Source organism: Babylonia areolata, chromosome 20 (assembly GCF_041734735.1).
Source record: "Babylonia areolata isolate BAREFJ2019XMU chromosome 20, ASM4173473v1, whole genome shotgun sequence".
NCBI classification, from domain to species: domain Eukaryota; kingdom Metazoa; phylum Mollusca; class Gastropoda; order Neogastropoda; family Buccinidae; genus Babylonia; species Babylonia areolata.
This window is the reverse complement of record NC_134895.1, coordinates 48,322,242-48,348,762: the sequence shown is the minus strand read 5'-3', so window position 1 is coordinate 48,348,762 and position 26,521 is coordinate 48,322,242. Positions and strand designations below refer to the sequence as shown.

General features: G+C 42.7%; 1 protein-coding gene across 2 annotated transcripts; it reads left to right on the top strand.

Moving 5' to 3' along the window:
• The first annotated feature begins 1,422 nt into the window (after positions 1 to 1,422).
• Positions 1,423 to 26,049, top strand: LOC143294683 (NAD kinase 2, mitochondrial-like). Of its 2 annotated transcripts, XR_013056912.1 has the most exons (11): positions 1,423 to 1,606; positions 2,271 to 3,348; positions 5,165 to 5,253; positions 6,320 to 6,490; positions 7,440 to 7,529; positions 8,094 to 8,327; positions 11,476 to 11,627; positions 14,659 to 14,799; positions 17,380 to 17,419; positions 19,902 to 20,448; positions 20,513 to 26,048. XR_013056912.1 is itself a non-coding variant. In XM_076606071.1 (10 exons), exons 2-10 carry the CDS (start codon positions 3,040 to 3,042, stop codon positions 20,035 to 20,037), a joined length of 1,362 nt encoding a protein of 453 aa, XP_076462186.1. In that variant the 5' UTR covers positions 1,423 to 1,606; positions 2,271 to 3,039; the 3' UTR covers positions 20,038 to 26,049. The 2 variants fall into 2 exon arrangements, 1 of the variants encoding a protein (XP_076462186.1); XM_076606071.1 differs by having other exon boundaries at positions 19,902 to 26,049.
• Positions 26,050 to 26,521: the final 472 nt, after the last annotated feature.

Genomic DNA, 26,521 nt, shown 5'->3' with positions numbered 1-26,521 from the left:
CAGTCTAGTTATTTTAACTCACTCAGTACGGCCAGTCCTCTCTTCTCCTCTACACAGACCCCTCGGATGTCCAGTGGGTTTCTGAATGACCCAACCTTTAGCTTCCGTCGTCAGAATTGTGGTATTCTTTGTCAACATTCACGTCTTCAGTATAAGAGCCTTCCGCTTGCAATATTTTGATGATGGTAATTGGGGTGAAACGCTGTTAACGTCGTCTCTTTCGCCGTTCGTATGGAGAGAGTTAATTGTACACCTTGTTGTCGTGACATATCGACTCAGTGGAGAGCACAAAATTAAAGTAATTTTAGACTCTAGTCATTTATCACGAATTGTTGAAAGTTTCCCCAGGAATTCAACCTCCGCAACCCCACCTCCACACCCCATCCCCATCCCCCCACTCCCATACCCCACTCAGAGAGAGAGAAGACAAGACAAGACAAGACAAGACAGGACAAGACAAAATTCTTTATTTCGAGGATAATAGATAAGCACTGGTGTGTTTTTTGTTGTTCTTGTTGCTTTTTGTTGGTTTGTTTTTTTGTTTTGTTTGGGTTTTTTTACATCCAGTCCCCGCCCTGAATAGGGTCTACACTACACAACTAAATAAAACGCCGGAAAGCATGAAAGCATTGTGTTAATAGAGATACATAACAGGGAGGAACAAAAAATAAATAAATAAATAAACAAAAATTAAATTAAATTAAAAAAACAAACAAACAAACCACACACACACACACACACACACACACACACACACACACACACACGTCACACACACACACACACACACACACACACACGCGCGCGCGCGCGTCACACACACTGACACATAGCATACAGGTACGAGCATGGTGTTAGTAAAATGTATAGGAAAAATGAACAAAATGAAAGAAACAAACACACACACGAGAGAGAGAGAGAGAGAGAGAGAGAGAGAGAGAGAGAGGCTGAGATGACTAGACACAGGTGTTTACGAGATCAGTTTCAGTTTCACTTTCTCAAGGAGGCGTCACTGCGTTCGGACAAATCCATACACGCTACACCACATCTGTTGAGCAGATGCCTGACCAGCAGCATAACCCAACGCGCTTAGTCAGGCCTTGAGTGCATGCTTACATATTTGTGTACCTATGAAAGGGGATTTCATTTTACGTAATTTCGCCAGAGGACAACACTCTCGTTGCCATGGGTTCTTTTTCAGTGCGCCAAGTGCGTGCTGCACACGGGACCTCGGTTTATCGTCTCATCCGAAAGACTAGACGCTCAGTTTGATTTTCCAGTCAAACTTAGGAGAAAGGGCGAGAGCGGGAATCGAACCCACACCCTCACGGACTCTCTGTATTGGCAGCTGAGCGTCTTAACCATTCTGCCACCTTCCTCCTACGAGAAATGAGCACAACCAGTCACAGCGGTATGCCGCGATTCCAGGCTCCTGTCTTGCCGCAGATCGTCCGACTTCATTTCCCAGGCAACACCTGCCGGTAGCAGCAGTTGAACATAGTACAGAAAGTACTGACTAGACCTGCAAATTAAGATTCACTGACGGCGGAGATCGAACTTTTTTTTTTTTTTTACCTTGTCAACAGAAGTAAACTGACTGGATCACGTGAGTCGATTGGTCATTCCGCACGTTTTCAAACTAACTGATTTTCACTGAGGTACAATAAATTGTCACAGTGTTGTTGTTGCTTTTTGACTCACTAGTGTAAACCAAGTGAGTCTATGTTTTAACCCGGTGTTCGGTTGTCTGTGTGTGTGTGTGTGTGTGTGTGTGTGTGTGTGTGTGTGTGTGTGTGTGTGTGTGTGTGTGTGTGTCCGTGGTAAACTTTTACATTGACATTTTCTCTGCAAATACTTTGTCAGTTGACACCAAATTTGGCATAAAAATAGGAAAAATTCAGTTCTTTCCAGTCATCTTGTTTAAAACACTATTGCTCCTCTCGGATGGGCACAAAAAATTAAAAAATGAATCATAATTATATGCAAACTGCATTTACTGTTATATTTATATTTTTTGTATTCTCTAAACTTGGCACTTTGATCTCTTATTCTGACACAACAACAAGAGGAATCATTATTATCATTTTTTGTTCAAACAGGAACTTCTTTTGCTAAGCATGGAATTTTTATTTATTTTGCAAACGTTTTGGTGCAGATAGTAAAAAAGGGAAATTACTCTGTAATTAATGCTAGGGGACTTAATTTATCACAAGTGAGTCTTGAAGGCCTTGCCTCTCTTGTTTATTTAATATTTTGTTTTGGCTTTGCAGATGAGATTCCATGCCACGGGTACACATCATGTGGGGAGAGCACTCAGTTCTTCAATTCATGCGAACTGACCTGGACGCCGGTATCTGGCTTGTGGTCACACACCACTGAGATATAATACAACTATATAATTATGTGTCTATGTCACACACACACACACACACACACACACACACACACACATGTACACACCGTGACACACTGACTGGAAAAACTGAAAAAAAACTGCCGTATTTCCAACCATAGAAATCTGCCGTGTTGCCAAACAGGTGCAAGATCGAGTAATGTTTGAGTCAAAGGCTGCTCTGCATATGGATTTTTTTCTTCCATGTATGTGAATGATTGTTTGTACAATATATTCAACGCTGCCGCGCTGTGGTCAAGTGCAGTGGAGAGGTTGTGCTTATTTCTGCACCTGTGGACTTGGCCCAAAGCAACTGGGGACATTCTCACCACGCAAAATGTAGAGCCAACCTTTTGGTCTCGCCATGATTAGATTGTTACAAGATAAATGCTTTAGTTTGAGCATCTAAAAATTTATAAGTAGTAAACATTGTGTATATTGTACTAGCATAGAACCACGACACCCACATAATTATTTTGATGCAGCAAAAGTTATTTACGAAATCCACGTAAACCTGATCAAAGAGAAGCATGGCGATCAAAACAAAACGCAAGTGAACCCACGAGTGTTGTTAGCGCTGCATTGACTTAGTTTTGTCACTCTTTTACTCCAGAATACTTCCTGCATTAACATAATTTAACGACCACATGAAACTATATAGCATGTGCATCACGCAAGCATTCGTGTCGAGGTTTCTGTCGAGACACTCGTCACGACCGGGCAAACATGTCAAAGCGAAGTTTCACAGCTGCAGTGAATGGATGGTGTCCCGAAAGTTGACTTTCCATGGACAGTGTGTTCGATGGGCAACAACGACAGCTGCACAGAGTGGAAGTGATGGCTCAACTGCCTCTGCTTTTAGACCGAAGCGGGTGGTGGTCTTTACGAAAATGACTCGCTACGAGTTCGAGAGACGGCGCCATAGCAGACTGACGGAGAAAGAATTCAAACTGCATGTGAGTGACGAACTCATAATGTTAAGAATTATTTATACTTTCACCCCGTCCGCACCCCACCCCCTAGCCCCCTAGCACCCTCTCACACTCCACAGCGTCAGGTCGGTGGGGTAAACCATGGTCACACGACCCCAAATGAGAGGGACTGCAAAGTTCATGGGCCAGTCAAACCACATTTTAAAAAAGAAAAGAAAAAAAAAAAGCATGGGACTGGCAATTCAGCTGTGTAGCAGAGTAACATGCTGACAGAAGAAATTATGTGGCATTGATGCTTTGTACAGTTATCTAAAGCCCTGCTCTTTGCTGCACTTTCACAAAGTGAAATCTGTTGTGACAAAAGGGTAATTACAGAATACAATACAAAACAACGCAATACAGCTCAGTTTTCCTTCACTTTAGTATTGCACTATTTGTCAGATTGAGAATAGACTGCTGGAGAGTTCTGTGCTTGCAAGGCTTATACAGGCATGTCACATGATCTGTGCTTACAAAGTTGACTAGCTCTCTGAAATTGCGAGCAACAAAGACGATAAAGAGAAGCAGAACGTGCAAACAGCTGGCTTTGTTTTTCAACTTTTTGCTTCATATTTTGTTGGGTTTTTTTATTGTGCATACATTGGCACTTCATTGTATAGAGTTTGGTTATATCAATGGAGACTTCTAACTGAAGAAATAGAGGATAGCACATGTTTGCTGCTTTTGCCTTTGTCGATTGCCTTTGCCATTGCTCATGATTTTTAGTAAAATTTAGATACACAAGCACAAGATTCATTGTGGCCATGGAACTCACCAGCGGCCTATTCCCACTCTCATCCTCTGAAAGAATGTTTCAACAGTTTATACATTAACTTACCAGTTTCAAGGAGGTGTCAAAGCATATGAACTGATCAGTATATGACATCCGCTGTTAGAAAAAAGAAAAAAAGTTGGCAGTCTGACTATACTTGCGTGTACATACTTATTTGCTTATCTTTTTATGCATGTGTGAATTTTTACAACAGTGCATACTTGTACAACTTTTGATTTGCTGCAGTATGACTATAGATATTATTTGGAATTCTATGCATGCTTAATTTGAGCAGTGACACCCACAGTGAGTAAGTGGATGTTGCAGATAATCTTATGATATACTGTAACATGACTTTTTGACAAATGGAAATAAATTGTTGTGTTATTGTATTGAAGTTGGTGTAAGGAACTATTAACCCATTTTTGTATTTATAATTTATGTATGTGTATCTGTGTGTCTAGGTACAAGTGTGCATGCATGGTCAACTTTGACCTTGACGTTTCCTCAACCTGTACCATTAAAGAAGAACCAGGCTTGGCAATATCTGTTTTTATCAGTGTTGACAAGAACCTTCCCATGGTCATTAATTAACACATTACAGTTCAGGGTCAGAGGTCAGTGTTCAACTTCAAGGTCATGACATGAAGATGCCATAATACTACAGTGATAAAAAGACTTCACATCTGATGTTATCTTCTATTTACTGACCCAGTCATATCAAACTTGGAATTTCACAGGATTTAACTGTGGTGAGAGGGTGAACACTATTATTAAAACTCAAATAAAAAGCAATTAAAGGTGTTGACAAGGCCAATATGATTTAATGATTATTCACTTCACAGCTAATTTCAGCTGTTATAGTGTATTAGTGAATGTTCACACACACACACACACACACACACACACACACACACACTATTCACTGATGGTATGCAGTTGCAGCAGTTGTTGTATGCTTGTCATTTAAGAAAATATTATTGTTGATTATAGTATATATAAAGTCAAAATTGTGTTTGGTGTTTGCAGCTGGAGTCCAAGGACTCTAGGTACGAGGGCCTTCTTCAGCGTCACCACAACCATCTGACCCTAGTGGAAGGAATCCGGAAAACACTGGAGTGAGAAATGTTTTGTGTAGTCAGTTCATCTTGCACTTTGGGGGATGGGGAAAATAACAATACCAGCAGTACCACTGTTCCTGTGACAAAATTGTGTTTAACAGGTTGTGGGAAAAGATTTTAAAATAAGTTTTAAAACTCTCTATATATAAGTTTTATGCTGACGTGCTCTGCATGAATGTACTATTTTTCCTAGAGATTCTTCCCTGTTTGAAAGTGTTATTTCCATTGACTGATGGAGAGAGAGCTGTGGTCTTTCATTGTGTCTTGAGCACTGTTTAGTCTGTGACAATTTTCATGGTGTCACCAGAGTCCATAGCCCCATCTCTAACTGGTTGGAGTTGAGTTATTTGTAATTGAATTGAAAAGTCAAGAAGCTGCTAAAGCAGTCATCAGTATACAGCTGTTACTGTGTTAGATCCCTTGGCAAGATTTAGGTACTGCAGAATAGGGTTGTTAAGAAGTCATCTGTCTGAATGAAAGTTCAGGTTTTCCAATGAAGAATTTAAATAGGTTGACTGGTGGGTCTTTTCAATAACCTCAGGAAACAAGACTGGAAAATCCAGGTTCTGACACAATGCTGGCCAGGAAAGCCTTAAAGTAAAGTGCAAAAGCAGCAAAAAGTTACAAAATGAAGGCATTTGTCATGTAGTATTGGCCATGAAAAAATTAAGCATAACTGTGTGAGTTGTCTGCTAGCCTTTTTGTTTTGTTTTGTATGTCTGTTGTTATGAATGCAGTCTTGAGCATAATGAATTATTATGTTTGTATTCAGTTCACCCTTTTTATATAAAAAAAACAACAAAAAAACATCCTCTTGCGAAACATTGACGGAATGGTCAACATGAGAGGCATGTCCAAGGTTTATGTGCATAGCACAGTGTATACTTGTGCCTAATTTTTATTTCAGAAGATAAACTGTTCAGTGTCCCCCACTCCCACCCCCTCCACTGCACCCCCCCTCCCTCCCACGCCCCCCACCAACCCCCCTTGCTTTTCAGCCAACATAGAGGTGCTGTAAGCAACAGTGACAGAAGATAAACTGTTCAGTGTTTCCTGCCTACAGGTCTGCCAACATAGAGACGCGCATTGTGCAGCGGTTTGAACTGAACTCGGAGGCCATCGACTGGGCGGACGCAGTGTTCACGGCAGGGGGAGACGGGACCTACCTGCTGGCAGCCTCCAAGTTCTTCAACAAGGACAAGCCCCTGATCGGCCTCAACACTGACCCTGAAAAGTCTGTTGATTGTGAACATGTGTGGAGAAGGTTTGGTGGTGGTGGTGGGGGGTGTTGTTTGTGTGTGTGTGTGTGTTGAGGGGTATGTGTAGAATGTGTGTGTTTGTTGAGGGGGGTGTGGTGTAGTGTACATATGGAATTGTCCAAACACAGTGACACCTTCCTGAGTAACTTGACTGAGCTGAGGGGGATGTAGATGCATTTGAAATTTTTTTTTATCATTGGTGATGAAGGAGGAGGATGGTGATGATGACGATGTTGCTATGGACGTCCATTTAGGTTTGGGACTACATGACAAGGCTGTACTCTGCGCTTCATTTCATAAAGATATCTTGCCATTGTTAACCAGGCCGGGGGGGTTGTGTGGTGGTGTGATGTGAATGCAAACTTATGTGTGAGTGTGTGTGTGTGTAGGGTAATGATAGCATTTTGGTGGCAGTAATGTGATGTTAGTGTGATGTGTGGCGCAATGTGATAGCAGAATCATGAGCATATAAACAATATATCACCATATTTATGAAGTCTTCCTTTCATTTTTATTTAATTTTTTTACATCACTTAGTTTTGCATATGTTAGCCATTGTCATGGGAGACTGTGCTGATTTTGTACATATTTTACGTCACAGTCATAAATTTGTATATTTTATTTTAAAGAGCACTGAGCCCCATCTGAAATGGGGGTACTGCTCTATATAAGCCTGCATGTTATTATTATTATTATCATTGTTGTTTTTAATTTAATGAAAGGTGAGATTTCAGTCAATCACTTCATAATTCCATGTTTTTCACATACAGGAAGAATGCGGTCTTTAACTTCTTTGGGTAGTCCATATTTCGTCTGTCTGTCCACCTATCTTCATGTGTGTGTGTGTGTGCGTGTGTGTGTGTGCGTGTGTGTGTGCGTGCATGCGTGTGTGTGTGTGCGTGTGTATGTGTGTGTGTGCTGCAGGTCAGAAGGTCACCTTCTGCTGCCCAAGCGCAAATATCCGGCATCAAACTTCAAAGCAGCCCTGAAGCGCATATTGGAGGGGGATTTCAGGTAAGATTTCTGGTGCTGGTGGCTCATCGGTCACTTCAACTATTTCAATTGAACTGACATGAACTGCAAATTACTAAATAATCACCAACCTTGAAGTGTTGGTCATACAAAGTAGGCAGTAGACTGAAGGCAGAAACTGGAATTGGTTGGATGGGGAAAAAAAAACCCATGTGTATTCATTGTCATGCCCAGCAGATTGGTATACCTGCAAAGGTTATCTCTGAACTACAAAAAAGGAAAAAGATGGAGTGCGTGACATTGAGGCAGTGTCAAGAAAGATCTGTGATGTGTTTGTATTATCATGGTGTGTGTAATATTGAGGCAGTGTAGAAAAGAAAGCATGATGTGTATATACGTATCCCCTGTCATAGTTGTGTGTGTAGTGTTCAGGCAACATGATGTATGTATATCTCCTGTCATCTTTGTGTAATAATATTGAGGCAAAATGTGGAGAAAGAAACCTCCCCCCCATTTCCCCCAAAAAACATGATGTGCTTATTGTATGTTCCCATCCCTTCCACTGCACTCCCCTTACCCCTCCCCCGTGGTTGTCCCCCCTGGCAGGTGGCGGTACCTGCAGCGGATCCAGGTGGAGATGTCAGGGCAGCACCCCAACGATGACCCCATCGAGCTGCACGACCAGCAGCTGATGTTCCCGGAGCACCGCTACCTGGAGCACATTGCGGAGAACGAGCAGGAGCGCCACCCACGCCCCATCACGGGCAACACCCCCCCGCCCCGCGTCCTGCCCGTGCTGGCCCTCAATGAGGTGTTTGTCGGCGAGTCCCTCTCCTCCAGGTACAGGTTGTGAGGGCTGACATGCCTGGTACCTGTTACCTGTTGCCTGGTACCTGTTACCTGTTGCCTGTCCCTTGACTTATGCTTGATTTGTTTTGATTTTGATATGGATACTTGTATAGCATCTGATGGGCGCAAATAACAAGTGGTTAAAGTGTTGGACTTTCAGTCTTAGGGTCCCGGCTTCGAATCTCGTTAATGGCGCCTGGTGGGTAAAGGGTGGAGATTTTTCCAATCTCCCAGGTCAACATGTTTGCAGACCTGCTAGTGCCTGAACCCCCTTTGTGAGTATATGCCAGCAGAAGATTGAATACCCATATTAAAGTTCCTGTAATCCATGTCAGTTTTTGGTGGGTTATGGAAACAAGAACATACCCAGCATGCACACCTACATGACAGGGTAAAACACTCATGTACATATTAAAGCACCTTGGAGTTGCAACCCATGAACGAAGAAGAAAAAGAGAAGAAGACATGGCTGTTAGTGTTACCTGTTAACCTATTGCCTACCCCTTGACTACGGTGGTGTATTTGGGTCACCAGTGAAGGCAACGCCAACACTTCCCTCCCCCACCTGTCTCTGCCCTCCACCACTCTCTGGGATTCTGTCAGATTGATTCCTTTCCATCCTTGGATTGGATACAGTGTTCCCACCTCTTTCTCTGTCATCCTTCCGTTCCATGATAGCCGTATTTTTTTTTTACAGACATGACTGCCGTCCTGATTTGTTCTGTATTTGTGAAACAAAAATGTCACCGTGTTATGAAAATAGGAAAAGAATATGATACAATGTGGGTTCTTACATAGCACCTATCTTCGCTCGGAAACCAAGCTGTAAACGCTTTACAAACTGGGGGTCATTTGCACAACAGGCTGCCTACCTGGGTAGAGGCGACTGATAGTTGCCTTTAGGTGCTCATCATTCATTTCCTCTGTCATTCAGTCAGACGTTTTCACACACACATGTACAACAGAGGGGCCTTCACGACAAAATTTAGCTAGGGACAAGCGTTTTGTTGCCAGGGGTTCATTTACGTGCGTCAAGTACATGCTCCACATAGGGCCTCACTGTTTATCATCTCATCTTTACGACTAGCTTTCAGAATACCACTCTATTTCTAGTGGAGGTGAAGAAATTTCTGGGAACTGTGAGATTTGATCCTGTGTGCTCAGATTCTCTTGCTTCTTAGGCAGACACATTACCACTAGGCCAGCACTCTGTTATTTTTTACTGAACTGCTGGCCTTCAACAGTGTGTTTGTAGGCGACTCCCTGTCGTTCAGGCAGGTGTGTGATTATCAAGTGTACCTGCTGTGTGTTTTACTGAACTGCTGGCCTTCAACAGTGTGTTTGTAGGCGAGTCCCTGTCGTTCAGGCAGGTGTGTGATTATGAAGTGTACCCGCTGTGTGTTTTACTGAACTGCTGGCCTTCAACAGGGTGTTTGTAGGCGAGTCTCTGTCTTTCAGGCAGGTGTGTGATTATCAAGTGTACCTGCTGTGTGTTTTACTGAACTGCTGGCCTTCAACAGTGTGTTTGTAGGCGAGTCTCTGTCTTTCAGGCAGGTGTGTGATTATGAAGTGTACCTGCTGTGTGTTTTACTGAACTACTGGCCTTCAACAGTGTGTTTGTAGGCGAGTCTCTGTCTTTCAGGCAGGTGTGTGATTATGAAGTGTACCTGCTGTGTGTTTTACTGAACTACTGGCCTTCAACAGTGTGTTTGTAGGCGAGTCTCTGTCTTTCAGGCAGGTGTGTGATTATGAAGTGTACCTGCTGTGTGTTTTACTGAACTCCTGGCCTTCAACAGTGTGTTTGTAGGCGAGTCCCTGTCTTTCAGGCAGGTGTGTGATCATGAAGTGTACCTGCTGTGTGTTTTACTGAACTACTGGCCCTCAGTGAGGTGTTTCTGGAAGAGTTCATGCCTTCAGGATATGTGTGGTTGTGATCCAAAGAAAATAGATGGATTCCCTGCACCCCCCCCCCCCCTCCTCCACACACACACGCATACCATCATGTTAATGCTCTCCAACTCGCACATTCACTGGTATTTCCAAGCAGCCTTTTATGTGTATGACAGTTTTTACTCTACCAAGGCAGCCATACTCAGTTTTCAGGGGTATTTATGTCTGTTTCCATTTATGACCCACCAAACACTGACATGAATTACCGAATCTTTAACATACGCATTGGATGTTCTGCTTGTGTATACGCACAGAAGGGGTTCAGACGCTCGCAGGTGCGCACATATGTTGACCTGGGAGTTGGCAAATATCTTCACCCTTAAAAGAGTAGATGTAGTGGAGCATGTATGGATCAGTCTGCAAGCTTTAACGGCTCCTTGAAACTGAAACCAGTCAGGACACTGAGACCATGGAATTATGTCTAAAAGTTCCAACACCGTGAAATTCTTGCTAGTCGGCTTGTTGTGAAGTTAAATGTTTGTGTGTGTGTGTGTGTGTGTTACAACACAGTGAAATTCCTTGCTAGCTGGTCTCCTGTGAAGTTAGGGTTTTTTTCTGTGTTTAATTATATGTATGTGCACATAAGTGTGTGTTTGTGCGCGTAAGTTGCGTGTGTGCATTTAAACAAGTTTGTTTTGTGTGAGAATGTGTGTATGTGTATGCACAAATACACATTTGACTTGTTTTGTTCTTCTCCGTTGACAAGTTTTCAGAATGCCACAGTTCAGGGATGTGGGGATGGCAAGAGTAACTAAGCAAACAAACAGATAAGCCAGAGACAACTTAGGACATCACAGAGTAACGGCAAATGATAACCATTAGTGTAAGATCTCATCATCACTTCACAAATGGCAAATGATGACTGTCATTGTAACATCTCGTCGTTACTTTACAGAACGTCGTACAACGGTATCGGCAAACAACGGCGGTCTTACATCTTCTTGCTTTGCAGAATGTTCTTCATTTCTTTGCACAGTGTTAATTATTTTGCACAGTGTTTATTACTTTACAAAGTGTTCCTTTCTTTACGGTGTTCATTACTTTGCACAGTGTTCATTACTTTACAGAGTGTTCATAACTTTACAGAGTACTTTACAGTGTGTTCATTGCTTTACAGACTGTTCATTACTTTGCAGTGTTCATTACTTTACACAGTATTGATTTCTTTACCGTATTCGTTGCTGTGCAGAGTGTCGTACTATGAGTTCTCGGTGGACGACGGGCCGCGGGAGAAGCAGAAGAGTTCCGGGGTGACCATCTGCACAGGGACTGGGTCCAGCTCCTGGCACTTCCACATCAACAACCTGCCGGCAGAGTCCGTGCACCACATCCTTCACATAGGTCCGTGCCATGGGCTTGTCGGTTGGTTGATCACCGCTTTCAGGACGTAGCAAACTTTGGGGGGAGGGTGGCAAGGAGAGGGTAAGAGGGGTGGGAAAGGATAGGGGAGAGGGATGGGGCAGAAAAGGGGGCAGGGTTAGTGGGATTGTATAAAGAGACAGGGTAAGAGGGTAGGAAAGGGTGGTTAAGAGTTGTGGGGAGGGCAGTGGGTGTGCTGAATCTGCACGGTTGTATAGTCATCTGCACACCTTTCTTACCACTCAAAAACCTGCCAATATATTGCATGTTTCACCAGTGCAACGCAGCAACAGCAGTTCATAACTACACAAATATATGTCCATCAGCTCAAGGCCTCACTAACCATGGTTACTTTACAGGGTACTTTGCAGAGTGTTCATTACTTTACAGCGTTCATTACTTTGCATAGTGTTGTACCATGAGTTCTGTGTTTTGTGTTGTTGTTGTCGCTTGTTAAATCACCAGACTTGCTCAGTTGACATTTGATTTTCCAGAAATTGTTACTGTCTACCCCTTAATGCCCCAGCAGGGGGTGGAAGAATTAAAATTTCTTTTTTTTCACCTACCGTAAACTACCTTGTAAACGCCCAGTATATAGGAAATTCCACCCACCCCCACACCCCCTCTCCCTCAGATTTGGTTAAACACTGTGCATGTGGTGAAATATCATGTGAATGTCTGTCACCCACCCCACCCCACCCCCCAGCTTTGTGAAAAATAGAGAAGATCAATGCCAAGAACTAACGACAGTTCAATTTTGCTATTTGTGGTCATGCTGCAGATTTAGATCAGGAGAAATAGAACAGATTACCTGCATGAGTTATCAGCACAGCTTCTGTGGCATGACTCCCACTACACTCACATACACAGCCACAAGATTTAAAGATTTGATATTTTGGAGTATGAAGGATTTCCAACAGATGACCAAAACATCGAAATAAACTTGATAAACAGCAAGTGATTGAACTGTGTTATCAGCACTGATGTTTTGAAATACACTACAAAATTCTCAAAATGTGTAAACATGATGAAAGCATAACAAATTAATCTGTTGATGTACCTAGGAACATTACGATTAAAAGAATGATAAAAACCACCTTGAAGATACATTTTCTCATAGAAAATAGAACTATGAAGCTTGGCTTATTATTTTGAATACAAAGTTATAATCTTTCTGACAGATATTTGCCATCATTATGGCAAATATTATTATTATAAATTCTGGAATCGAAAGCCATCAGCACCAGCAATCCACAGGGAACTACTAATGTCAGATCACCAGAAGGTCACTCACTAGAGGAGACCCTGCACCGCTTTGGTGGTGTTCTTTAGCACTTATTCTGATTCAATACGTGCACGACACCAACCTACTGATGACAAAAATTGCATCATCATGGAGACCACCGCTTTGTGCTTCCAACAAGGGCTCACGGTGAGTCTCCAACTCTGGAGATCTTAGGATCTTCCTCCTGGCATGGAGGTGGAGAGAGATTGAAACAGAGCTCATCAGACAAAGCCCAATGGAGCTCATGGCTAGCGTCCAGTTTTCATCAAACTTGGGAAGATGACTGACCATGGTGACAACAGTGCTTGGTCTCCAAGATATGAAGCTGTTTTATTTCATCTTGAATTTTGCTCTCTTTTCGACAGTGACTCAGGCGATAATGATGAGAGGTTTCTCCCTGGGCAGCCAGTAGTGGTGATTAAGAAAGCTTTCTCCTTGTTAAGCCGTTGGCAGTGATAATGAAAGATTTCTCCATTTTAGCTGTTGGCAGTGATCAAGATAGATTTCTCCTTGTTAAGCCGTTGGCAGAGATAATGAAAGATTTCTCCTTGTTGAGCTGTTGGCAGTGATAAAGAAAGATTTCTCCTTGTTGAGCTGTTGGCAGTGATAAAGAAAAATTTCTCCTTATTGAGCCGTTGGCAGTGGGTATGAAAAATTTCTCCTTGTTAAGCTTTTGGGATTGATAAAGAAACATTTCTCCTTGTTTAGCCGTTGGCAGAGATAATGAAACATTTCTCCTTGAGCTGTTGGCAGAGATAATGAAACATTTCTCCTTGAGCTGTTGGCAGTGATAATGAAAGATTTCTCCCTGTGGACAGTAATTAGGAAATATTTCTCAGTGTGCAGACAATGGCAATGAGAACGAAAAAAATTTTGTGCGTAGATATGATGACAGATTTCTCCTTATGCAGCCAGCGGCAGTAATAATGAAAGAGTTCACACTGAGGGCAGACACAATGAAAGATTTCACATTGTGGGCAGATATAATGAAAGGTTTCTCCCTGGGCAGCCAGTGGCGGTAACAATGAAAAAGTTCTCCTTGCGGGCAGTGATCATGAAAGATTTCTCCTTGTGCAGCCAGTGCTGGTAATAATGAAAGATTTCACATTGTGGGCTTTAGTGATGAAAGATTTCTCATTGTGGGCTTTAGTGATGAAAGATTTTCACATTGTGGGCTTTAGTCATGAAAGATTTCACATTGTGGGCTTTAGTGTTGAAAGATTTCTCATTGTGGGCTTTAGTGATGAAAGATTTCACATTGCGGGCTTTAGTAATGAAAGATTTCTCATTGTAGGCTTTAGTAATGAAAGATTTCTCATTGTGGGCTTTAGTGATGAAAGATTTCACATTGTGGGCTTTAGTAATGAAAGATTTCACATTGTGGGCTTTAGTTTTCTCATTGTGGGCTTTAGTGATGAAAGATTTCACATTGTGGGCTTTAGTAATGAAAGATTTCTCATTGTGGGCTTTAGTGATGAAAGATTTCACATTGTGGGCTTTAGTAATGAAAGATTTCACATTGTGGGCTTTAGTAATGAAAGATTTCACACTGTGGGCTTTAGTTTTCTCATTGTGGGCTTTAGTGATGAAAGATTTCACATTGTGGGCTTTAGTAATGAAAGATTTCTCATTGTGGGCTTTAGTGATGAAAGATTTCACATTGTGGGCTTTAGTGATGAAAGATTTCACGTTGCGGTCAGTGATAGTGAAAGGTGTCTCCTTGTGCAGCCAACCAGAAGATGGGCAGCAGTTTCCCAGTGGATGACTGGCCCACGATGGAGGCTATCTCCAACGAGTTCAACAGTTCCCTGAGGTTTGACCCCCAGTCCCCGAGCATGGCCTACACCATACGGGACCCTGTCATCAATGGTAATGGCTACTCTGTGTTTGTGAGTGTGTGTGGTGCTGTGTTGCATTGTGTTTTGTGTGTCCGTGTGCTGTGTGTTGTGTTGTGTATGACTTGTATGTGTGTTGCGTTTTGTATTTTGTGTGTGTGTGTGTTGTGCATTTGCCTGTATGTGCCTGCCTCTGTGCTTATGCATGTGTGTGTGTGTGTGTGTGTGTGTGTGTGTGTGTGTGCCCAAGCTTGCGTATTCATATGGTAAACAAGAGAAAGAATTAGAATTTTAAAATGTTTGAATTAAGATTCATTGAAAATTCCTGAGACAGCAACATCTGGAAGTTGTGAAAGGGTGATGATGATGATAAGGATACTGATGATTTTAATCACAATAGCAATGATAACAATAACAACAATAATGATAGTACTACTACAACTAATACTACTACTTCTTCTAAAGAATGTGAATTTTAAGAGATTCATGAAAGCAAAACCACATTCACACTTGATTGATTGATTGATATGGATACTTATATAGCGCCTATCCTTGTTCAGAGACCAAGCTCTAAGTGCTTTACAAACACGGGGTCATTTGCACAACAGGCTGCCCACCTGGGTAGAGCTGACTGACAGCTGCCACTAGGGGCTCATCATTCGTTTCCTGTGTCATTCAATCAGATTTCAGGCATGCATACATACACACTCAGACAGACATGTAACATTTTACATGTATGACCGTTTTGTTTATTTACCCCGTCATGTAGGCAGCCATACCCCATTTTCGGGGTGGGGGGGGTACATGCTGGGTATGTTCTTGTTTCCATAACCCACCGAACGCCACGCTTGCCTTTATTAGGGAGGCTTTCCAGACCCACTTTCGTCTGGTTTTCTTGGAGGTTTCCCTGGTTATTTTTAGTGAGAAATGCGTGCGCATGTTTGTCTCCATTTCCTGGTTTTTTTTCCAGGTCACCGAAAGGCAAAAACTTCGTCATGGAAATCGCTGTTCTGGCGAAAGGATTTTGAACATTTTCTTTGACTATTTTTGCAAGTTTACAAGATATATTTGGTTTTATAATTACACCCATTATTTGCTTTAGTCTTCTGCGTTTCCTTTGAGCATGTTTCTTGTCACAATTTTGCCATAACTTATTTGAACTGATTCATTTATAAACTCTGCCTAACAGTTGTCTGAACAAAAGCAGTGCAAACTCTGGAAAGCTAGTTACAGTGGTGGGCTACCCATGATGTCATATGACCTTCTTCTCTCTCTGCAAGCAACGAAAGGTCCACCACGAAAGTGGGCCTGCCCACTTTCCAGTGCACATCCACACCATTCTGATCTCCCTTTACACACCCACACACCCATACCATTCTGATCTCCCTGTACACACCCACACCATTCTGATCTCCCTGTACACATCCACACACCCACACCATTCTGATCTCCCTGTACACACCCACACACCCATACCATTCTGATCTCCCTGTACACACCCACACACCCACACTATTATGATCTCCCTGTACACACCCACACTATTATGATCTCCCTGTACACACCCACACACCCACACCATTCCGATCTCCCTGTACACATCCACACACCCACACCATTCTGATCTCCCTGTACACACCCACACACCCACACCATTCTGATCTCCCTGTACACACCCACACACCCACACCATTCCGATCTCCCTGTACACACCCACACACCCACACCATTCCGATCTCCCTGTACACATCCACAGACACACACACACTCACACTGCCCTTTAGGTCTCTATGCACACACACACCCACACATCTTAATTCCCCTTTGTACACACACACACACACACATAAACACAAACACGCACACGCACACATTCACACTTATCCTGATTCCCTTGTACAGGAGGAAGGAAGAGAGAGAAGTATCAATCATGTACTGTCATGTGTGAAGAGGAGCTTTGAAAGAATGTTTTGTGATACCTCAACATTCCCTTTTTGACTCACTTGTGTAAACAAAGTGAGTCTATGTTTTAACCCAGTGTTCGATTGTCTGTGTGTGTGTGTGTGTGTGTGTATGTCCGTGTGTCTGTGTGTGTGTGTGTGTCCATGGTAAACTTTAACATTGACATTGTCTCTGCAAATACTTTGTCAGTTGACACCAAATTTGGCATAAAAATAGGAAAAATTCAGTTCTTTCCAGTCATCTTGTTTAAAACAATATTGCACCTCTGGGATAGACACTAAAAAAATAAAAAAAGAAGCCTAATTATATGCAAACTGCATTTACTGTTATATTTATATTTTTTGTATTCTTTAAACTTGGCACTTTGACCTCATATTCTGACACAACAACAAGAGGAGTTATTATTATCATTTTTTGTTCAAACAAGAACTTCTTTTGCTAAGCATGGAATTTTTATTTATTTTGCAAACGTTTTGGTGCAGATAGTAAAAAAGGGAAATTACTCTGTAATTAATGCTAGGGGACTTAATTTATCACAAGTGAGTCTTGAAGACCTTGCCTCTCTTGTTCTTAATAGTCCTGATGATGTTCATGTACAGAGTTTATGATTTCTCATCATCCTGTTTTGTTGTTTTTTTCTTCTTCCTAACAGGGGTGTTTCAAGTCAGCAACCGAAGAAGTTTCGCTAAAAAGTAAGTTGAAATTTTGATAGAATTAGAAAAGCTCTTTGCTTGATGTCAACAGAGCCAGAGTGAAAATGCCAATGATGGACATTTTTCTTCTGACATGTATGACGGGTTTTTACCCTGCCATGTAGGCAGACATTCTCCTTTTTCAGGGGTGTGCATGCTGGGTATGTTCATGTTTCCATAACCCGCCAAAGACTGATACGAATCACAAGGTTTTTTAATGTGCGTATTTCATTTTCTGCATTTGTGTGCACAAGAAGGGGGTTCAGGCACTAGCTGGTCTGCAAATTTTGTAAGACCTGGGAGATGAGAAAAATTCCCACCCGTAACCAAACATGTGCCAGGGCCTGGATTCGAACCCTGGACCCTGTCCCTCAGAGTGGAGGTCCAAGGCTCTAACCTGTGGGCTGTTGGGCCCTTCAGTGTGTTTCATTGAGCGAGGTGTCTGCCCAGTGCAGACAGGTGTGAAGTGCGTTGTAAAGTTTTTGTTGCACCTTCCCTTCTTCATATTCTTCTTTTGTTTCTTTGATTTGTGTGTTTTCGTTTGCAGTTTGTCTCGTAATGTTATGTTTTTCTGGGGTTGCAGATATCTGTGTGTTTGTGTCTGCCTCTCTCTGTGTCTGTCTTTCTCTATATACAGCTGTTTCTCCCTCTGTCTCTCTCCCTTTTGTCTTTGTCCATGTGTGTCGATCTGTCTCTCTGTCTCCTTCTCTCACTCCACCTCTCTGTCTCTCTCTCTCTCTCCCTGCAGTTGTCTCTCTCTCTGTGTCTCTGTCTGTCTGCCTGTCTGTGTGCGTGCCAGTCTGTCTCTGCCTCAGACTGACTCTCTCACCTGTGATAAGTGTTACAATGCCAGGCGACCTACAGGGGTTGACAGACATTGTTCATGGCCTTAGTTTGGGTGACAGAAACATCTTCATAGATAAAACATAACTCTCTTGGACATAGGTCGCATGATTTCTGACCTTGTGTGTTTGTGTGTGTGCGTGCATGTGTGTGTGCATATGTGTGTGTGTGTGTGTGTGTGCGTGCATGTGTGTGAGTCTCTGTGTGTGTATGGGTATGTATGTGTGTGTGCGCATGTATGTGTGTGTGTGTGCGCGTGTGTGCACATATGTGCATGTGTGTATGTATGCATGCATGTGTGTCACTGTGTATTTATGTGTTTTAAAAGGTAAGAAAATGAATGGAGAAGGGAACGCTTGTCATGTGACATGTTGTCGCCAATTCCATGTGCTGGAATGACTGTTAGAAATTAATTTTGTTGCTTGCTAAATCACCAAACAAACTTGCTCAGTTGACTTTCAGTCTGTCTAGAAATTGCTTCTTTCTGTCCTTGCCACAGCAGGAGTGAAAGGGTTAAATTTTCTTTCTTTCCCATACCGTAAACTACCTTGTAAACACCCAGTATCTTGTAAATACCCTCCCCCTGATTGGGTAAAAAAAAACTGTGCATATGGTAAACTTACCTTTTACACGTCTACCCCACTTCCCTGACTTTGAAACACAAAAAAGAAAAAAAGAAAACGAAGATTGCCAAGAACTAATGTTTATTCAGCTTGCTGTTTGTGGTCATGTCGCATTACAAAGCAGTGCAGATTTAGATCCAGAGATAACAGAATAGAACACCTTGAGATGTCAGTGTGTCATTGAGAAACCCAGTGAGAGCGTGACGTCCCTCCCTGACCCAGTGTCTTTTTTTCAGTGGCTGTGTTGTTCTCACTGCCAGCCCTGCCGGTGCTGTGTGGGGAAACGCAGTAAGGGAATGAGTCCCTCACAAAGGATGGAGTTCCCAGTAAATCACCTCCTCCCCACCAAAATTCAGGCTGAAAGTTGTGCAGAGTGGTGGAAGGCGCTTGCAAGGTAGTTCACAGTACATGCATGCTTCATGCGTAAAGGGAAAGGTCTCCCCACAAAGGGTAGAGTTCCCAGTAAACACCCCCCCCCCCCCCCCCCCCCCCCTCCCCACCCAACTTCAGGCTGAAAGTTGTGCAGAGTGGGTGTGGGCGCTTGCAGTTCAGCTCAGTTCAGTTACTCAAGGAGGCGTCACTGCGTTCGGACAAATCCATATACGCTACACCACATCTGCTAAGCAGATGCCGCGCTAAGGAGAATGAAGCAGAATGGTTAAGACGCTCAGGTGCCCATACAGAGAGTCCGTGAGGGTGTGGGTTTGAATCCTGCTCACCCTTTCTCAGAAGTTTGACTGGAAAAATCAAACTGATCGTTTAGTCTTTTGGATGGTACGATAAACCAAGGTCCCATGCGCAGCATGTAAAAAGAAATCCACTGTGATAGGCACACAGGCATGTAAGCATGCAGTCAAGGCCTGACAAGCATGTTGGGTTATGCTGCTGTCAGGCATCGGCCTAGCAGATGCGGTGTAGCGTATGTGGATTTGTCCGAACGCAGTGACGCCTCCTTGAGAAACTGACACTGAAACTGGGCGCTTGCAAGGTAGTTTACTGTACATGCGTGTCCGCAGAATTCGCATCCGGTCCAGGATGTGGGATGCCTGCCTGGTGATTGACGGCGGCATGTCTTTCAAGTTCAACGACGGCGCCGTGGCAACCTTTGAGATCGCTGAGGGCAACGCCATCAGGACGGTGGAGTTTGACTGACAGGGGAGGCACCGTCAGGCTGGACTGCGTAACATCGGGTCAGCCTCACAAGGTCAAGACAGTGAGAGGTCAAGAGGGCATGAGGTCAAAACGGTGGGCATTGTGATAAGGTCAGGACATCAAAATAAGGTAAAGACACGGTAAGGTTAGAAGGCATGTGGTCCGGCAGTGTAGGTTGATACCTCTTGTCTACCGACAATGAGGAACCAGTTTGCACAGACAGTATGGCACCTGTGGTGTGTTGCGAGGCAGCGGTCCACCTGTGCCATGCGTGAACGTCTTGAGCACCATTGTAAACATTTGAAGCACCGGTGTGAAAGTATGAAGCACCGGTGTAAACATCTAAAGCACCGGTGTAAACATCTAAAGCATTGGTGTAAACATCACATCACAGGTGTGTCTGAATCACAGGTGTAAGCATCTGAAACATGGTGGAAACATCTTAAGTACAGATGAATAAACATCTGTAGCACAGGTGTATAAACATCTGAAGCACAGGTGAAAGTGTCTGATTCACAGGTGTGAACGTCTGAAGCATGTCTAGAAACATCTGAAGCACAGATGAAAGCGTCTGAAGCATGGATAACCATCTGACACACACAGGTGAAAGTGTCTGAATCACAGGTGTAAACATCTGAAGCCTATGTCTAGAAACATCTGAAACACTGATGAAAGCATCTGAAGCATTGATGTAACCATCTGACGCACATTTCTGACTCTCTGTAAACGTATACAGTGCATCTGTAAATGTCTGAAGCATAGGTGAAAGGGTCTAGATGTCTGATGCACATGTGTGACTCTCTGTAAGCGTCTGAAGCAGGTGTAAACTTCTGAAGCACAGGTGTAAATGTCTGAAGCCTGGGCGAAAGCATCTGAAGTATAAGTGTTAATGTCTGAAGTACAGGTGTGCGCTGGAAATTTTTGTCCTGGAGTCTTTCATCGTAAACTTTTTTTTGCTGCTGGAGCAGACTTTATGGGGGACATCGACAGCGACGACGACGATGATGATGATGATGTTGACGTGGCTGTGTTGTGATGGGGATGGCTGTGGGACTTAACGCTGCAGACTGTCGGGACTGTGGGCTGCAGCAGCGTTGCCATGGTGATCACTGACATCTCCTGCTGCTGGCATGGTCATAGGAGCGAGGCGTGGCACCAGAGTGGTGTATAACGAGAATGGGGGTCTGTGTCTTTGAGTTTTGATAAGGTAATAAGAGTTTTTCTTTCTTTGTGGGTAACTGTCTGATTCAGTTATGATTGATGTGTGTTGTATTTGTTATTTGAAGCAAATGTGGTGCAGCGTCCAGGGATCAGCCCACACGCTTTGACGCCTCCTTGAATCTGAAAACTGCAGCTTGGAGAAGAAAATGGCTTTTAATTTTTACTTTATTCCCTGGTCATGATTTGTGCAGTGATGTCCAGCAGTTTTTGTGTAGTCTGCGTCCTCGGGCATGTGGCGTTTATAATCTTTATGTGCCTCATTCTCTAGCTGTAAGTAAAATATCATTTCGTGTCCTAAGCTGTAAGTAGCGCGTTGGGTTACGCTGCTGGTCAGGCATCTGCTTGGCAGATGTGGTGTAGCGTATATGGATTTGACCGAACTCAGTGATGCCTCTTTGAGCTACTGATGCTGATACTGATACTGTAAGTAGAATATAATTTCATGTCCTAAGCTGTAAGTAAAATAACATTTGATGTCCAAAGCTGTAAGTACAGCATATTTCATGTCCTACACTGTAAGTAAAATATCATTTCATCTCCTACGCTGGTTTGTTCAGCCCCTGCTAGTCATTGGGTGAATGTACAATGGAGAGGTAGCATTCTCTCTCTCGAGTAGGAAAGACTTTGGAATTTTAGAATAGGTTGAAAGTGGCCTCTTCAGGTTCCAGATTCGTGTCCTCTGACCAGACGGTGAGAGTGGCGGGTATGAAGTGTGCCAATGCAAGACACATGTTTGTGATGACAGATTGTATTGGGTGTGTGTGTGAGAGAGAGTGTGTGTGTGTGTAAAAGTGTGAACCATATATGTGTTTGTGGTGTGAGTGTGTGGTCCTGGTTTTGCTGTTTTTGCGAACCATATTTTACAGACTACAAAGCACTTCAGTTTTCAAGGCACAGCCTCCAAGGTTGGAAAATGGTGTAGATTTTAACATTACCTAAGGCCCAGCATTGTACAAGGCACACACCAAAATGATCAACAAGAAGTCGGTCATTGATGGCTTGACTGCTGTCACTGTTGCGGCAACATTTCCATCTTCAACTGAAGTCCTGACATCACCAGAAGTCTTCACATGGTGTGACATCTGCTCGTTTGCTTGCTGTATTGATCACCGCCATCTTGAGTTTGTCCTGACTTGTACATTAGCTGATTTTATTCTGATGAGAAAGTTTCATTTGTTTACAGCGCTACTAATGTCATACTTCCAGGTTAGGAGGTCAGCTTTGATACAATTCTGATGAATTCATGACAGTGTTCCAACAGATTTATTTTAAACCATACATTAGGTGCACAGTATTATGAGATGTATGGGTCAAACTTAAGGGGGAAAAAAGTACTTAATAGTCTGTAAAATGCGGTATTTTTGTTTGTTTTTGTTTGTTACCCATTTTTTTCCTTAAACTGGCATTTTATGGAGCTCTGTATGTACTGAGATGTGCGGGGATTCAGTGCAACACATGCACAGTGCTTTATCAGCTTTACTGTTCAGTATTTTTGTGCCAGTGTTTGACTTCCTAGTTGGACGGCTGCTTGTTGACGGCAGATGTATCACTGTGTCGTCTCCCTCTGTGGGGATGCCGGGGGTCTTTCAGTATAAATAGCATACCCTCACTCACTCACTCACTCATTCCCTCGACCGCTGGGGTCGTTGGGGGGACATGAGGAAGATGTCATAGCTCGCCACGCCATTCTGTTGGCAGCTGTCGTGAGGAGATCTGGCATCGTCATTTTGGTCCATTCCTTGACGTTGTCGGACCAGCTCTTTCTCTGCCGCCCCCGTCTGCGCCCTCCCTTTACAGTCCCTTGCAGGATGGTTTTGGAGAGGGTGTTATGTCGTATGACGTGACCAAACCATGCCATCTTCCGTCGTTTGACAGTCGCCAGCAGTGGTTCTTGGGGCCCAACAAGGTTGCTGACCAGGTTCTGCACATAGTCATTGGTCTTGTGCTCCTTGTAGGAGATGTGTAGTAGTCTCCTCAAGCATACCCGCCTTCTGGAAATTCTGTGCTAGAAATTTCCTCTTTTCTGTCACTCTCTTTGTTTCTGTTTGTTTTTTTGTTGTTTTTTGTTGTTGTTTTTTCTATCTTCACTGTTGTCTCCTTTTTCTGCCTTCCCAGTCCATTCCCCTTTCGTTTTTTTTTCAAGCAAGCCATGACACTTTTTTTTCTTTTTTTCCGCAGTCTATGATGTACTATCTGTGCTGTTTTGCTGTGGCGATTAGGTAGTGAGATGTAAACACTGGGATGGTCACTAACTGCCCATTCTGCAGTGTTATTTGCCAATATGGCCTTTTTAATGTATTTTTTGTTTGGCTTTGAAGTATTGTTTTTTTGTCCTTTCTTATGATTTTTTTGTAAATTAAGTGGAATGGCTGTTGTCCTCAGCATGGCCTAGTCTTATTTGCCATAAGGAGCTAAATAGTTGGGATACTGAGTCACGAACTGTTGTTTTGTGGGTTTGTCTTAGTGTTTTTTTGTTAATGTGACAGTTTTGTGTTGACGCGGTTGAGCATTTGTATGGTTTGACAGTCCTGATATCGCCCTGTGCGGTCGGTTGGACTATAAGCGACAAGAATAAGAATAATTGTGTCGTCTGCTTGTTTTGTCCTGATTGGGATTAGAATATGATTTCGGGTATTCAGCCCTGAAATTGCCCTGGCTGAGCTATGAGTACCATGATTTGATTTGATTTGATTTGATTTGTATGTGAAGTGGTGTGGTGGACAGAAGAAGGTTGAATTGATGGGTGTATGAAAGGAATTTGGTATTAATGTGAGCGTTGTTTGACCTCTTGTGGGGGAAAAGGCAACCCTAAGAGCATGTGGTAGTGCTTTGTTCTTCTCCAGTGTGAAGGTGCAGTGGTCTCAAGGTGCATGAATGGTCAGTGGAAGTGAATGTGGGTGTTGTGTGTGATTAATGTTTATAAAAAAGGACAGGGGGATAAGAGATTAAATATTTAGTCATTTTGAACACAGTGGATGTGTGTGTGTGTGTGTCACTGTGCATATATGTGTGTGTCACTGTGTGCATGTGTATTTTTGTGTTCATTTGTTTTTGCTTTTTCATAAAATTACTTCTCACTGAATGTTCATGATCTGGTCAGAGTTTGTTTTATTTGGTGGTCATCCTCATTGTCAAGGTACTCGCAGCCTTGCTTTAAAAATCATTTCCTCCCAGCTTGTGTGGGCGGCTTCAAGTCAAAGTATTTTGTGTTCTGACTTTGTAAAATCTTTATTTCTTGATTTGAAATGTGGGCGTAAAATAGTAACACATTATTTGTTTCATTTTTATTTGAAAAGATGCATACTCTTCAGAATGCTTTGAACCTGTGGGTGTTTCAGTTGTTAAATATTTTTATTGGTGGATGAATGTTATCGGCAGTACGTTTCCACGTTGAGATATATATATATATATATATATATATATATATATATATATATATATATATATATATATATATATATGTTTCTCTCTCTCTCTTTCATTATTTATTGGTTCTTCTGTCATTATTTATAGCCTGTATTATTTTAATGGCTGCTTCGTTTAAACTCTCTTTGACATCAATGATCATGTAAAATGTACTCTGTTTGATGATGGCAAGCTGCCAGCAGTCACTTAGTATATGTGTCCCAGAAAATGGAGAATGGCTGCCTTCTTAGTAGGCCCTCACTCGGATGAGAGTGACAGGAGGAGCTGTAGCCTGCGAATACAGAAATGAAGAATGAAAATTTATTCAGTGTGGGACTTTTTGTGTGGCAATAGCAGTAGTTAGACACAGAGTAAGACACATCTCCACAAATTATACAACCGCAGGGTAAGCCTCTCAGTCATCTCGTTATTGCCAGCGGCCACACGGACTGTCTCTCTCTCTCTGTTTTTTGTTGTGTCTTGCCTGGCCTCTCCAAGCTTTTCCAGGCTGGACGCTTGTTTTCTGTATTTTTTGTGCATCTCACATTGGTATGTAGATGGTAGTGTGAACGTTTTTCATTTATTTTCTGGCTTTCTGATTCTCTATAAGTGTAGATGTTTCTGATATACTTTGTGGATTTCCCATTATATATAGCTGTGTGGATGTTTTCAATGTACTTTGTGGCTTTCCCATTATCTTTAGCATTGCGGATGCTTCTAATATAGAGTGATGGCCTAGAGGTAACGCGTCCGCCTAGGAAGCAAGAGAATCTGAGCGCACTGGTTCGGATCGCCAATATTTTCTCCCCCTCCACTAGACCTTGAGTGGTGGTCTGGACACTGGTCAATCAGATGAGACAATTAACTAAGGTCCCGTGTGCAGCATGCACTTAGCGCACGTAAAAGAACCCACAGCAACAAAAGGGTTGTTCCTGGCAAAATTCTGTAGAAAAATCCACTTCGATAGGAAAAACAAATAAAACTGCACGCAGGAAAAAATACAAAAAAATGGGTGGCGCCGTAGTATGGTGACGCGCTCTCCCTGGGGAGAGCCGCCCGAATTTCAGACAGAGAAATCTGTTGTGACAAAAAAGAGAAATACAACACAATACAATACAATACAATATACTTTGTGGCTTTCCCATTATCTTGAGCATTGTGGATGCTTCTAATATACTTTGTTGCTTTCTAATTTTCTGTAGCAGTATGGATGCTCCTTGTGTATATTGTGGCTTTCCCATTATATCTATAGCAGTATGGATCCTACTTGTGTATATTGCGGCTTTCCTATTATCTGTAGCAGTGTGGATCCTACTTGTGTATATTGCGGCTTTCCTATTATCTGTAGCAGTGTGGATCCTACTTGTGTATATTGTGGCTTTCCTATTATATATAGCAGTGTGGATGCTCCTTGTGTATATTGTGGCTTTCCCATTATATATAAAGCAGTATGGATGCTTCTTGTGTATAGTGTGGCTTTCCCATTATATATAAAGCAGTGTGGATGCTCCTTGTGTATAGTGTGGCTTTCCCATTATATATAAAGCAGTGTGGATGCTCCTTGTGTATAGTGTGGCTTTCCCATTATATATAAAGCAGTGTGGATCCTACTTGTGTATATTGCGGCTTTCCCATTATATATAAAGCAGTGTGGATCCTACTTGTGTATATTGCGGCTTTCCCATTATATATAAAGCAGTGTGGATGCTACAATTACATGTGTATATTGTGGTTTTCCTATTATCTATAGCAGCGTGGATCCTGCTTGTGTATATTGTGGCCTTCGTATTATCTGTAGCAGTGGGTATGTTTCTCACAAATTTATTTGCAGTGTTTCCGTTGACTGTAGCAGCATAGA

What these genes read in the sequence shown, in the direction of transcription:
- LOC143294683 (XM_076606071.1), top strand. Translation starts at nt 3,040, where the DNA reads ATGAAACTATATAGCATGTGCATCACGCAAGCATTCGTGTCGAGGTTT. An exon ending in GGAATCCGGAAAACACTGGA is followed by an intron (nt 5,254 to 6,319) that starts GTGAGAAATGTT and finishes TCCTGCCTACAG; the next exon opens with GTCTGCCAACATAGAGACGC. An exon ending in ATATTGGAGGGGGATTTCAG is followed by an intron (nt 7,530 to 8,093) that starts GTAAGATTTCTG and finishes CCCCCCTGGCAG; the next exon opens with GTGGCGGTACCTGCAGCGGA.